Genomic DNA, 13,347 nt, shown 5'->3' on the forward strand with positions numbered 1-13,347 from the left:
CTCATTCCAAATGCCGTGCTCGATTCTGATTCTGGACCGTATAGAAATGTTCATGTAGAATGTTTGAACTCCTTGCATCACCTCAACCCCTATTGCAAGAGCCGGGGAAGAACAACACATATTCAATCACATATCTTGGATCTGAATATCAGACTCTGGTACTGTCTCCCCGCCCCTCGGGGATGCAACACAGCCAGCCACCCGTTACACAATCCCCTTTGCATTCCTTTCCCCCAAACCAATACACATCACCCGGAAAATACCCAGCCCCAAGCAATGACACTCCCCTCGTTCCATAGGGCCAATTTGGAAAACATGGCTTACACGTGGCTGTTTCTTTGTCCCCCGCATCCCTCAAGCATTGAAAAGGTACAACGACGAGAGTCTCAACACATCAGGAATGGCTTGGCAAGTTGGCCTCCTGTGATTGAAGTATCACAAAGGAAAATATTGGCTGGTTCTGGAACCGTCATCTTTCCTAACAAATTTAGAAGAGAAAATCCTTTACTGTCGGGATTCAAGAGGTCGCCGGGCACTTCGTATTGATGGAATAAACCCACCTTTAGCGAGGAGCGCGAAAATAACCTTTGAGCCAAGAGACACTCCGTTGATAGTCATCCAATCACAATGCATTTTCGACCGTCTATTTTCGTATTAAAAATGCGTCTCTCTTGAAAGTTGGAACAGAGAGCTAAAAGAAGAATATCGATAATTATCTAAGTTCCTCTTCGCAGAAAAATTCTTCTGCTCATCGCGATGAATCGTAAATTTGGAAACTCAAGCTCGAGCCAAGCCAAGTATCTCAGTCGTAACAAAGCGAACAGTCCGAACAGGTGGGAAAAGAAAGCAATTGTGACACACGTTGGCATGATATCGCAATTTCTATAGATCTTTCATATCTTTAGTGAAAATGCCACCAGGTGCGACCATCACCACACTATTAGCGGTGCCTCAAGCTCCCTAATCATACTTATATCACGTGATCAACCACATTTCCCCAGGAATATTACGGACTCACCATCTCCATGCGCAAACGACCAAAATCCAGTTCCAGCCAACCAAACAACAATCCCCCAATCCCCCTTTCCGAAGATCACAACAGAAACTCCCACATCATTCACACCTCGAATCCCAACCATGGCGCCTGCACTTCTCCAAACCATCCCCCTAGAACATCTCCCCGAATCGCACACCCTCCACATCGCCTTGTACCGCAACATCACCAACGCTTCTTTCCTCCACCAACAACTCCTTACCGGAAACACCGATTTCGAATATGCGTTTATCGACGCGACCGTTGTACGTTCTCTTCTTCTTTCCCTTCTCTTTCTTCTCTCAAAAATCACTCATTACCCCTCCATTGCCCCACCATCAGAATCATTTTTAATATTGTCACGTGACTAATCTCTAGATTGGGGAATGGATAGGTCCTTTCGAAATTACATATTTTAGCAGCAGCATATAGAGCGATTAATGATGCATTGGAAGAGAGATTAAAGAGTCGAAATATTCATTCGGAGATTGTTTTCTCGCTGAGTATGAATAATAATGTATGTTCGCTTCTGCTTCCCTCCTATTTTGTTATCACCCTTTTCCTTATAATACACTCGATCAGTACATGGTCACGTTTGAAGGTACACTAAATCACACAAAATGTCATTTATTGCGCACTTTCTTCATTACTATCAATATATCATCCAGCAAAATTCCCCCACGAATAGACTAACACACCCCTAAGATTGCAGAATCTTTCCGTCGCTTCGGTATAACCCCAACTACCACCTCTCTCCTCGTCGTCAAAGTAGCACCCGCATCCTCCGCGTCTCAAATATCAGAACATCTTTCGTCTGTGATTGAAGGTGAACCTGTTCCATTTGATGATGAGTCTTTAGCGAGTATGGTGGATATTGCGAGAGTGAAGAAACTTTACAAGTTGAACGCTCTTGGCGGTGGCGCGAAGAAAGGCGGTGCGAATGGCGTGAGTGGAAAAACTGAGAATAAAGTGGATGGGACGAAAGAATTAGAGATCATGGTTCTGGGTGCGATGGCGCTGAGGGGTGCTACCAATTAGCGAAGTTGGTTAATTAATGAAATCGTTGTTATTGTAGTATGAAAACTTGCGCATTTAGGAATAATGGAGCCACCAGTGTGTCTTCTTATTTGTTTAATTGTGATGATTCAACCCTAAAGTCATGCGTGAAATATCGACCATTATCGCTACAAATCTTATACCTTTGGCCACGCCTAGAGTTGCAGCGGTCGGGATAGAAAGTCATAAACGAGAAAAGAAAGAAAGAGACACGGCTTTCTACAGGTTACAAGCAAGAAATAAAAGTTTCATGAGTGAGTTGAATTTAATATTCCGGATGCATTTCGTGTGAGGATGGTTTCATTGTGTGGACGAAAATCAAGGACTAGGAACACTTCATGTTCGGACTACAATCTAGAGTATTCAGATCCTACCCAGATTCTTGCGGTCTTACCAGTCAGTCTCAGTTGTATCCCACTAGTAACAGATCAGCGTTGTTTTTAAATAATGAATCAATACCCGTTAACACTCAAAACTTACAGGAATATCTTCCTCCTTCAATTCGATGTGAAGGAAGTTGTGAATATATTCCCCCTCTCCAGCTACTGCAGAAGTATTCAACTTGAGGTTGTTCTTGGTGATGTCTTCTAGGATATCCGAGAGGTAAAGAAACTTCTGCAGTCTCACGTGGTATTGTACAAGTGAGTCTTTGGTACCAGATACCGAAGCATTTAGAAATCTTCCGGCTTCTTGTGGGGATTTTTTCATAAGTACGTTTTGTATACTTCTCGCAAGGGTTGTTCCCACTTGGTTATGTGCATTCTCAGCCAGCCTTGCAAGTCTTTTATCCTCTATTTTTGTCTTGAATGGTAGCTGGTTGGGAGGCCAATACCCAGAAATCAGAACGAGACAGTCGTTGAAAAGTTCGCGATGTCTTAGTTTGAATGCTAATTCCAGCAATACCTCCCTACAATCGTATACACTGGCAAGAAATTTCGGGCTGCGGAAGAAAGCTGAGTAGAGAGAATTTGACACCACAGGTAGACAACGGTAGAAATCGGCCAAGGTTGTAATCTCTTGCAGATGCTCCGTGCTTGTAATTTCGTACGGCTTTTGGTACATGCTCATGATGATATTTTCAAAGGCCATAATATCCAGATTACCACAACTAGTTGCACTTCGTTGCTTCTGTAGCATGTGTCAGAATAGTGGATACAAATAAGCCTGACGGTGGATGTCTGAACTATGCATGGCACACTCTCGAAGTCATGTCGAAGATATTGCAATACGGCAATCTTCTTCGACATACAAAGTATAAATGGGAGACTGAAAATGTGTTTGGAGACCCAAATTATCTCAAGGATTCAATCCACTGGGGCGATTCTAGTATAAGGTTAATGCCATGATTGCACATGCAAACAGGACTTTGTTCAAAAACCTTTCAACAATCTATCATCTTCACTACTATATATCAAACTTCCAGTAAATCAAACTGACCTTGGATTCCTGACCTCTTCTATCAACAACATACCAGCTCCCATCTTCCTCAACCTTTGCAGTCCATTCATATTTCCACATTGCACTAGGAGAAGCCGATTCCTTGTCAGGAGAGTCCATAAATTTCCGGAAATAAGCGGAGTATAGCTTCAAAATACTAGCGTGAACTCGCAATTCTTTAAGCTGAAAAATGGTGATCCGAGTGTCGGGCTGCTGTCCCGGTAAGGAAAATGTCACGACTTGGGGAGAAGGCATGCTTGTTTCTGACTAGATGTAAGCTTTTGATAATAGGTAACGGGCGATTTTAGACAAACAAACAAACAAACAAACAAAGAAACAGACTGAATCGATTGTCGACCAAAGCTGATGAGCGTATTTTTGCGCGGCTGCGCAACGTTCTAGTTCCAAAAGATTCCCGCAAGCTTTGACTGAGGTACAAATATGGTATGAATGTCTGTGAACGGCACTTTGAATATCTGACTGAAAAAAATAAAGAGATCAGAAAGGGATGAGCAAGAGATGAAGTTAAGAATGGAAGTGCTGATGATATGTCGTCAGGCGGGGAAATGCAGGTGTCCGGAGGAATCCTTGGAAATCCATCCTCATTGGGTGCATCACGTGTTGATGACATGTTAGTACATTACTATGGTTACACTGCAGGGAATAAGCGTTTGAAAATCTTGAAATTATAACCAGCAACTACATCTTGGCTGAAGTATGTCAGAGAAATTGAGTCAGTGGTACTATTCGGCATCTAAGTGTGTGTATGATCTGGGTAAGATTAATGAAGTTGGCAGTTGCAATTGGACCTTAAGCGATATATAAACACTTCTGCCCGGACTACGCATCACACGAGAAAGACTTCTGAGTATTAATATTGATCAATCTACTCAATCTAATGGGTTGATACAATCCACGGAAAGCCTTTGATATCATAAGGGTATTCAAAAACATGGTAATCGAGAAGACAGAGGTAGATTAGATGAGAACTCTCTGATAGAAAACTCGTACTTGCTAGCTTTATGGTGACTGCTACCTATTATATCAGATATCCTGAACCCAAGTTAGGTAACGAAACGAAGATTTTAAGTATCCATTCTCTACATAGAAAAAATAGGGGCCAAACTTGCTTACTCTCATAAATTCTACAATAAATCAATCGATAATAGAATTTCAAAAGTCAATAATATGGACTAAATTCTTGAACAATCTTCATTCGTGAAACTATTCAAACCTGGAATTCTCCGAATTGAAATGGAACAATCGGGTTGTTGAAGGCCTTTGCCAGGGGTCAATTCCGGCCTGTGTTTTCTCCTACGTAGAGCTACTCAAACCTCACACCACCATCACCATCACCATCATCACCTAACACCAAGACCACTCATGTAGCGCTTTTAAGTAATTATCGAATCATTGAGCCATCGAAGTGGAGGAATCTTGATTAACCATTGACGATCGAATATCAAACAGCTACCAATCGGTTTCGGTAGTATCCCACTACAAGATTAACGTTAGTACAGAGCAAGTCAAGTACATTAATTCGTATATTGTGAAGTATTCAGTTCAAAAGTTTAAATGAGCTTACTGGCAGGTCCTCGTCGCTCAAATCTGCGCAGAAAAAATGATAGTCGAAATAACCGACTCCTGCCATGGCTGAATTATCCAGCTGCAAGTTTCCGGAAAGCACATCATTTAAGTCTTCGAAAAACTCCTCTTCCCGGTCAAGCAATTTCCTATAGAAATATGGCTGGCAAAAGAAATCTTGTTCCAGTACTTTGATGCTAATCTCTTTCATCGTCTTGAACAACTCACGACTTGAACCAGCCTTTGTATACATTGCTTCTTGGGCTTCTAGATGATTTTCGAAGATTTTGTTCCGTACAGCCATCAGTACCTGTTGTAGAGCCTGTTGTGTGTTGAGATTCTTGTCCTGGTACAGTAAAGGAGACATTCGTTGCATGGTACCAGCAATGAAGATAACACAATCTCTGAACAATAGGGGCTGACGGAGCTTGTACGCTGACTCGATGAGATCGCGTGCTTTATGAATGTCAAAGTTGGGGCTCATGGAGAAACAAGCATACAAGTTATTTGACGCTGCTGGCAAACAACGATAATAATTTGCAAGCTTCGCAAGTTCAATCAATTGCTCTGGATTAATCTCAAATGGTATGCGATAAATGCAATTAAGCATGCTGAGAAAAACTTCTGTTGCTGGCTCTGAAATGCCTTCCGATAATTTCTTTTAACTTTTTTTCTAGATCCACCCCAGTTAATATTTGCACCATGCATAAGAGGGTACATATCATTTGAATCTCATACTTTACTATCAGCAACAACATGCCATCCAGATCCATCATCATCGACCTCATCGACCCATTCATACGCAAAGGCTGCTCCAGCTTTTGCAGGTATCTTATCCGGAGAATCCACGAATTTCCGAAAGAACGCAGAATGCATTTTGAGTAAAGGTGAGTGGGCATGAGTTTCTATCTTTTCGAAAAGACGAAATCGGGTATCTAAAAGCTGGCCTGGGACTTCGAACTTCTTGATCTGTACTTGGGGGTGCTGAGCCTCCATCAGATAAAGCAGCTCCTGCCATCGTTGTTATTTGTTGGTTGAACTTTGGAAAAAGGGGCGAAGGGAAATTGAAGAAGAAAACCTTAGCGTCGTTAATATGGCGGCAGTGCAGACGTACTCGCGTGTTCAAATCCCTATATTCACTATTAGTGAATCACATGACTGATACATATCTGCCGTTTGTTTTTTGTTATTGAGGCTGTCAAGGTCATTAGGATTATTTAGATTAATAGAATTGTTCAGATTGTCAAGATCTTAGGATTGGTTCCATTAATTCTTGATGTCTAATTAATGCTGCAATCAAGAGACCACATCTATTCGAGAGCATTTTCGCAAACACGGCCTACCCAGATATGAAAGAAGTCACTTCGTGACGTGGCTACGCAGAAATTATAAAAATACTCACAAGCTGTCTAAAGAATATCTGCAAGCTTCATCATCCGCTCTGCGAACACTCAATTCACAGCCTACTTGCAAGTGCATTTGGAACAATGTACCTAAAAATTGAAGTAAAGTTCAAGTCATGATCTAAATCGACGGAAGAACGTTCAATGGGTACACTATCTGTTATTGCTATCTAGACTAAATACTACGTTCACGATATATGGCATCATTTAAGATACACGGCAAACGGCCCAGATGAGCTAATGCTTAGCGATGTGACCGCACTATCATTGCCTTTCCCATGTACCATATCGAGATATTATCGAAGAATGATACTCCGTTGTAGATTCAACATCTGTAATCTTAAGATCTATTTGTTCATTAGTGTTGAATTCGATGTGACGTTTGACATATGTTCTACCCACTAGAACTAGACAAGATGAGGGATACGTACAGGCAATATCTCTTGGAGATGAGGAACATGGGTTATTTACCAGTCGGTCTCAGTCGTGTCCCACTAAACAGATAAGCGTCAGTAACTTAAGAGAAAAATGTGCTCAAATCAAGGGACTCGGTGTTACATACTGGTAAATCTCTGTCCAACAATCTTGCACAATAAAAATTATTCTGATCACTCATACCACGGGCACCCGCTTCGTGACTGACTTCACACGGTAAACGTAACTCGCATTGGAGCACGTCAAAGAGGGCACTGGCGAATTCGCTGTCGTGCTCCGACAGAAGTCTGAAGTAACGAGGCAAGCTCAGCTGCCCTTCTGTTTCCTCAAAGCCAATCTCCCAACAGTAACCTAAAAATTTCAAGCGTTCTTCGCTTGGTGTGCATAGCATGAGACGTTTCTGGGCTTCGACTACTCGTCGATTAACCTCATTACGTGCTTTCATCATGACATCATAGATCACTCTGTTGCATACATAATGATAATTTCCGGAGTTAGGAGGCATATAACCAGCAACGTGAACGAGGCAATCTTTGAACAGAAGGGATTGACGAAGCTTGTAGGCAATATCAAGAAGCTTGACGGCATGTTCCGCGACATATTCATTATTGCTTTGATCGAAACAAGCGAAGAGATTGTGTGAGACTGCCGGAAGACAACAATAGTAATCTGCCATCTTGGTGACGATGAACAGTCGGGTTACCCAAATCGTATATGGAATACGGTATAGTGCGTTGAGCATCTCAATGAAGACCAGGACCTCCATATCCCAGAATGTATTTTCCGATAGGACATTATTATTTGCCTTCTGAATTTTGGTCAACGTTAGTTGTCATTCAAGACTAAACAATCTTGAAGATTTAGTGAACCTACCGCGTGGGATTTTTCAACCATGTGCCATTCGCCATCCTCCTCAATCTCACTGACCCATTCGTATCGAAACTCTGCTGACGGCTCTGCAAGCTTTTTGTCTGGAGAGTCAAGAAACTTGCGGAAGAATGCTGAGTGTAGTTTCAGGACTGTAGAGTGTAGGTGAATTTCTGTTTCATCGAACAGAACAAATCTGGTATCAGGTTTCTGATCCGGAATTGAAAACACCTTAAGTTTTGGGGATAGTCTATGAGTCTGATCCATGATTGCTCCTGTTCGACTATAATAGTATGAATTCGTTGCTGTTAGGGTAAATGAATTCTGAAGTAAAGACTATGAGTGTTAAATATTTGACAGAAAGAGTCTTGAAGGAGAGGAAGATGAATTAAATAAGCCTAGGGGCGCTAGTTTCGCCAATTTAGCCGGGGTGGTGGAGACGTACGGCTGCTGATACTAAACGAGCGTATAATATGTTTTCCCGGTCACTGTATCAGTCTAATTGTTCAGTAGACATTCACTACTAATAATAACTCCCCAAAATGCTGATTCGAATGATTCATTTCTATATATTAACTTGGATCAGAGGGCAGTAAGAAAGAACTGCGCCTCCATGCTTCTGACCCTGAATGTAATGCTACCAGTGCCCCCGCTAGGGAAGCTGCTTTTATAAATATCGAAGTTATGGCATATACCCCGCGGCAGAGTTTTTGAACATGATCACCGAGGGGGTAGATGAAGGCGGCTTCCTACTTCTCTGGGCTTTTGTTCAAAATATTAACATTTTCTAACTTCTTTCCTTTTACGGCAATCCACACAATCACAATATCGCATTCCCAGAACAAATTCACTTTTCAAATTTGGCAGAACATTAATTTACCAAAACGCAAATAATTTGAATATGAATTGCGTGCATATTAGGACATTGGCGTATATTGTCTTATTTCTTGGGTCTTTAAGGGACATTTCACTTTATCTGTAGTATCGAGCGTGTAGATACCAGGAGATCGAATGGCATCCAATATGATTCCAAAGGAATCGTCTTGTGTTCAAGTCTCTGCAATGCTTGTCTGTCTAATTTGAAGACTTTCCTTCCTCTATTCAATCATCACTTGCACTCACGCAGCCAGCATCTACAGCCAAACCGAAGCTTGCGAAGAACGCAACTCTGTACAGCTGACATCCGCATACATACATACTTGATTGGTCATTGACATCTGAGCAGGATTGGAATTTCCCCATGTCTTCATTCACACAGACTTATCACCAGGAGAGCATTTGCGTATATTTTGATCACGCAAACTATCTTTGCAGATTGTCTTGCATAGTGTTATTCTTGGATACTCTATCATCTTAGTTGATAAGAGTATAAGCGGCATGACCGTTTATATGACCAAATAATCAGTGAAAAGAGCAAGACCCTTTTCTATGATCTGATAACTATCACACTCTGCGGAAACCTCTGCGTGTAGATGTTATGTGCTTTTGCGAGCACAGCTACCTATTATAACACTTCAGTGATCAAACTGTGATCACACCTTTTCTCCAGCACAAACACGGCTGTAAAAAAAACAGCTTGATCAGGCCTTTCAACGCATTATGCTCAACATAATTACAGCCCCATCGAAAACTTTTCTCACCAATCGGTTTGGTTAAGATCCCACTGATATCATAATGTTAGTGTTTCAAAAACCTCCAAAGCACAAAATCGTCGCAGTTCTTGGACAGAAGGCCATACAGGCCTACTGAAAATCTATTTAGGTAATAATAAAATTGCTTACCAGTAGATCCTCGTCCTTGATCTCTGCACACAGAAAATATGACTGAACATCGTTAGGTGCCTTTCCAGGAAATACAATATCCCCAGCCCGTAAAGACTTGTTGAAGATGAGTTCGTTCTTCAATATGTCACTAATAATAATCGGCCAATTCGGTGAGTAGCTGCAAAGCCTCGGTATTTTTGATTACCCATAACTTTTCGTAGAAAATCCCAACCAAGTTTATAAATGCTGTTTCATGTAGTTTTTGGGTACGTTTGATTTGTCTTGGCATCAAATTCAAGCTTGGGTTGTCATGCTACGTGTGAAAAGTCAGTCAGCCAGTCCATTCGCGAAATTCCAAAAACCTACTTTTATATTCCTGGCGTCAAACAAACTCCAGCTTCTATCATCGTCGTAGACTGTTACCCATTCATATTTGAAACCTCCAGTGTTTTCATCTTTGTCATCCCTCCCAGGTGAATCTAGAAACCTTCGGAAGAAAGCACTATGGAGCTTCAAAATCACCGAGTGAACATGGAGCTGCAGTCCATCAAAAATACTTAGTTTAACATCGACTTTATGACCGGGCAAATGGAAGGTATGAACGGTTGGGGATGCTGGTCCGTACTCTTCGTATTCAAGCTTTCTCTTTTTGGCTGGATGAATTGTGAAGATTACATGTGTGTAATAATGCTGCTATTCCTTTGACGATTTGAATTGATGGGGACAAAACTGATGATATCTTTGTTATTGTAAAGATGGAAGAGAACATTGTTTGCGAGAAGGTGGAGTAGTTAAGCTTAAATATTAGCATATTTCTGAGTTTGTTACAGATGGTTTATATCCAGTACGGCAACATTTAGTGGTAGCTATTGTTGATTCACTTGAATAATAGCAGGGCTAGAAAAACCCTTCTGAATGATTAGCAGGGTTTCCGTACCCTCTTTCAAAAATCTATTGTAGTGTCATCTGACAATAGGCGAGAGAAGAAAGCACAGGCATGATCGTTTGATGGTTTTTCTTTCTATACTATATTATGTGTTTCAGTATTTACAACCTTCTGACTTGGGTTGATGGTTTGATGAATTTTCGAGCGTTGTTCTACTCTTTTCTTGGCCTCATTTTTTATGAGTTCGAATTCCAAAGAGCAAGAAGAAAAGACGGATAGGAGATTACACTCTTATGACTAAGGCGATGTTATGAAGCGAAGACGGAGAAATAGGAAGTCGCGTCAATGTCAGACTCACAGCTTGCGTGCATGCTATTCAACTTAGATAACCTCATTTATGACTTAGAGTCCTCATCTTATCACACACGTCTACTTAAACTTCCTTCGGTGGGTCCTGCGAGTGATCTCTCCTACTCTAATACATTCCTTTGGTCGGATATGTACACGACAGGCGCAAGACTAATTCCAAACACCGGTCTTTATTGGTATAAATAATGCGCTTCCATTCCAGCTCTTGATCTAAGGTTCCATCACCACAATCGCCAGCTCTCTTCAAATCAATATTAGCTGGGGAGGTTCCCCAAGTTTGCGAATTCAGGCGATTTGCCAGTTATCAGATTTTGAAAGGAATACTCTTCTGATCACTTGCGGGCATGTGATTTTTGGAAGCGCATGTTTGGACGAAAATCGATTTCCTGTAAACTAATTCTTGATCGATATGACATCAAACTAGGCAATTAATGCCCGATGTTAACACATGAAGATATTGCAATGGAAAGACTAACTTGCGCCCCTTGGCATGCTTCTTTCCAAACTTGAAACGTTTAAGCTTCTGTGCTTCAAGACTTTTGATTGGTTGACCCTTACCCTATCGCTATGAGTATCTGAGCCTCAGGAGTTTCCTCTTCTCTCAGTCTAAATTATCACATCAAAGAGTGTTGGAAAGCTTCATATCGTCAATGGAGTCACAGTTTCCTTTTCGCGATTCTTCATGAAGAAGGTGCATATAGCATGATTTGATTTTATCTTGAAGCAACGCTAATTTATCGCTCTTTCTATATACGTACCAAATCTACATATCGCTCGACCCGCACCGTCGTAATTCTTTTCCAATACGAAAACATCACTGTCAGATACATTGCATTCATTATCAAACATACATTCTACTCCGAATAAGCCAGAAATAGTACAATTTTCATCAGACTTAACCCAAAATGTCCAGCTCAGTAATCACATTGTCTGCGGTAGGAGTAAGTAGTGAGAATTTTGAAATCGATTGATTATCTGATTGACATTCATATAGCCATTACTTCCCAGGAATCTAGACTTTAAGAAAATATTCGTCGGTGAAGACCAAACCATCCACTTGATAGCTTCGAATAGGATACATATCATAGGCACACTGGAAGGAATGCTGTACAAGCTCCGCGGAGAGAACATTGAGTCGATCTGTTATAGAATTTTAATAACACCATTTGAAACATTGTTTTGTGCCGATGTTCTTGGATACCCAAACACACTCTTTGTTGCCACTAAGGAGAAGCTCGGCTTCGTAGGAAATTATAATTCTCCAGGAGAGAGAGATTCTCGAGTTGTTTCTGAAGGATTCTCACCAGAATCCCAGTCAGACATGGAAATACCCAACAAGATACGTTACACTGGGGGCATCGTGGATTGCGAGGGGAGAGTTTGGTTGATGACTTGTAAGGGAATAAACTCCTCTGGCCAACTCTTTCACCTTGATAAGGACTGGAAACCAGCCAATCCTCGATACGTGAGTACCCAGCGTTTCAGTGGAATATGTTGGAGCTTGGATGACCGAACCATATACATCCATGAGATGGCGCGAAATAACTGCATACTTGCTTACGACTTTGATATCGAGACAGGCATCATTAAAATGGACAAACACAGGCTATTTTATGAATTCGAAAATCCCAAGGAATATCCAATGGCTTTTGCGATAGATTCAAAAGATCATATGTGGTGCGCAGTAGCTGGGACCTCAAGAATTATCAAGATAAGCCCACAGAGTGAGATTGTGGGAGAAGTTCATTTGCCATATCCTCATGAACCTATCGACTTGCAATTCATCGGCAACGAGTTGGTTATCCTTACAAAAAGAAACTTTAAAAGTGATGGAGTTTTGCCGATGAGTGATACTTCTCATGAATTGGTAAAGAATAGCAAAGAAGCACCGCATGGCAACATCTTCACTGTGGATATTGGCTACATTGGTAAACCAAGATATTTCTATAAGTTGGACCCAGAGGAACTTTCTTTGTTGAAGAATTCTGGTCTATCTTTTGGGGAAAATTTTAGAGTTTCTGAGGGAGGTCTTGAGCGCTTTGTCAGTTCGATCTGGTCTGACATATCGCGAAATATATAATACTAGCGTTGGTCATGTTCTTGCCATTGATATTTACCAATTGTATCGGGTTTTGGGCGGCTCCAAGAAGAAGATGGTCAGCATGTTGTACGTTTGTGCTCCAAATAGGAATCTTGCCATCAGCGGGTTTAACCGGAGTTGTGGGAGTATTAGCGATAGATTCAATGCGTATAGGTCCCTATCATGCAAAAATGATAATCCAGTTTGAAGAGTTAAAATTGAGCGAAGCCTTCGATAGAAATTGAATGAAGTACATTCAAGCGATTGGAATACTAGATGCATAGGCATAACTAATTTCAATTTCTAAGTCTCAAATCTACTCATTCCCCTTTAGGCAATACAATGACAGGGAAAATAGCTTTCATGGGCACCGTACTACCAGATCTAGCATAGGATAATAACTAGACTAGATTATAGACTATAAGCTACCAAAT

At 41.2% G+C, this 13,347-nt stretch overlaps 5 protein-coding genes across 5 annotated transcripts; 2 read left to right on the forward strand and 3 right to left on the reverse strand.

Annotated features, from left to right (window-relative positions):
- Window positions 1-1,137: 1,137 nt before the first annotated feature.
- EAE97_005965 (uncharacterized protein) lies at window positions 1,138-2,071 on the forward strand (the record flags this gene model as incomplete). The annotated part of the gene is made up of 3 exons (XM_038876478.1): window positions 1,138-1,299; window positions 1,428-1,550; window positions 1,739-2,071. 3 exons carry the CDS (start codon window positions 1,138-1,140, stop codon window positions 2,069-2,071), a joined length of 618 nt encoding a protein of 205 aa, XP_038732954.1.
- Window positions 2,072-2,333: 262 nt separating this feature from the next.
- Window positions 2,334-4,047, reverse strand: EAE97_005966 (uncharacterized protein). Its single transcript, XM_038876479.1, has 4 exons — window positions 3,841-4,047; window positions 3,527-3,789; window positions 2,570-3,217; window positions 2,334-2,506 (listed from the first exon to the last, which is right to left on the reverse strand). Exons 2-4 carry the CDS (start codon window positions 3,779-3,781, stop codon window positions 2,480-2,482), a joined length of 930 nt encoding a protein of 309 aa, XP_038732955.1. The 5' UTR covers window positions 3,782-3,789; window positions 3,841-4,047; the 3' UTR covers window positions 2,334-2,479.
- Window positions 4,048-4,996: 949 nt separating this feature from the next.
- On the reverse strand, window positions 4,997-5,720 carry EAE97_005967 (uncharacterized protein; the record flags this gene model as incomplete). The annotated part of the gene is made up of 2 exons (XM_038876480.1): window positions 4,997-5,023; window positions 5,112-5,720. 2 exons carry the CDS (start codon window positions 5,718-5,720, stop codon window positions 4,997-4,999), a joined length of 636 nt encoding a protein of 211 aa, XP_038732956.1.
- A 1,260-nt stretch (window positions 5,721-6,980) lies between these two features.
- Window positions 6,981-8,082, reverse strand: EAE97_005968 (uncharacterized protein; the record flags this gene model as incomplete). Its single annotated transcript, XM_038876481.1, has 3 exons — window positions 6,981-7,007; window positions 7,076-7,756; window positions 7,822-8,082. 3 exons carry the CDS (start codon window positions 8,080-8,082, stop codon window positions 6,981-6,983), a joined length of 969 nt encoding a protein of 322 aa, XP_038732957.1.
- A 3,656-nt stretch (window positions 8,083-11,738) lies between these two features.
- On the forward strand, window positions 11,739-12,913 carry EAE97_005969 (uncharacterized protein; the record flags this gene model as incomplete). The annotated part of the gene is made up of 2 exons (XM_038876482.1): window positions 11,739-11,774; window positions 11,828-12,913. 2 exons carry the CDS (start codon window positions 11,739-11,741, stop codon window positions 12,911-12,913), a joined length of 1,122 nt encoding a protein of 373 aa, XP_038732958.1.
- Between the last annotated feature and the right edge of the window lie 434 nt (window positions 12,914-13,347).

The sequence above is a fragment of the Botrytis byssoidea genome (genome assembly GCF_014898295.1).
Source record: "Botrytis byssoidea strain MUCL 94 chromosome Unknown BBYS_010, whole genome shotgun sequence".
NCBI classification, from domain to species: Eukaryota; Fungi; Ascomycota; class Leotiomycetes; order Helotiales; family Sclerotiniaceae; genus Botrytis; species Botrytis byssoidea.

What these genes read in the sequence shown, in the direction of transcription:
- EAE97_005966 (XM_038876479.1), bottom strand. Translation starts at nt 3,781, where the DNA reads ATGCCTTCTCCCCAAGTCGTGACATTTTCCTTACCGGGACAGCAGCCC. An exon ending in GAAGAGGTCAGGAATCCAAG is followed by an intron (nt 3,218 to 3,526) that starts GTCAGTTTGATT and finishes CACATGCTACAG; the next exon opens with AAGCAACGAAGTGCAACTAG. An exon ending in TGAAGGAGGAAGATATTCCT is followed by an intron (nt 2,507 to 2,569) that starts GTAAGTTTTGAG and finishes ATCTGTTACTAG; the next exon opens with TGGGATACAACTGAGACTGA.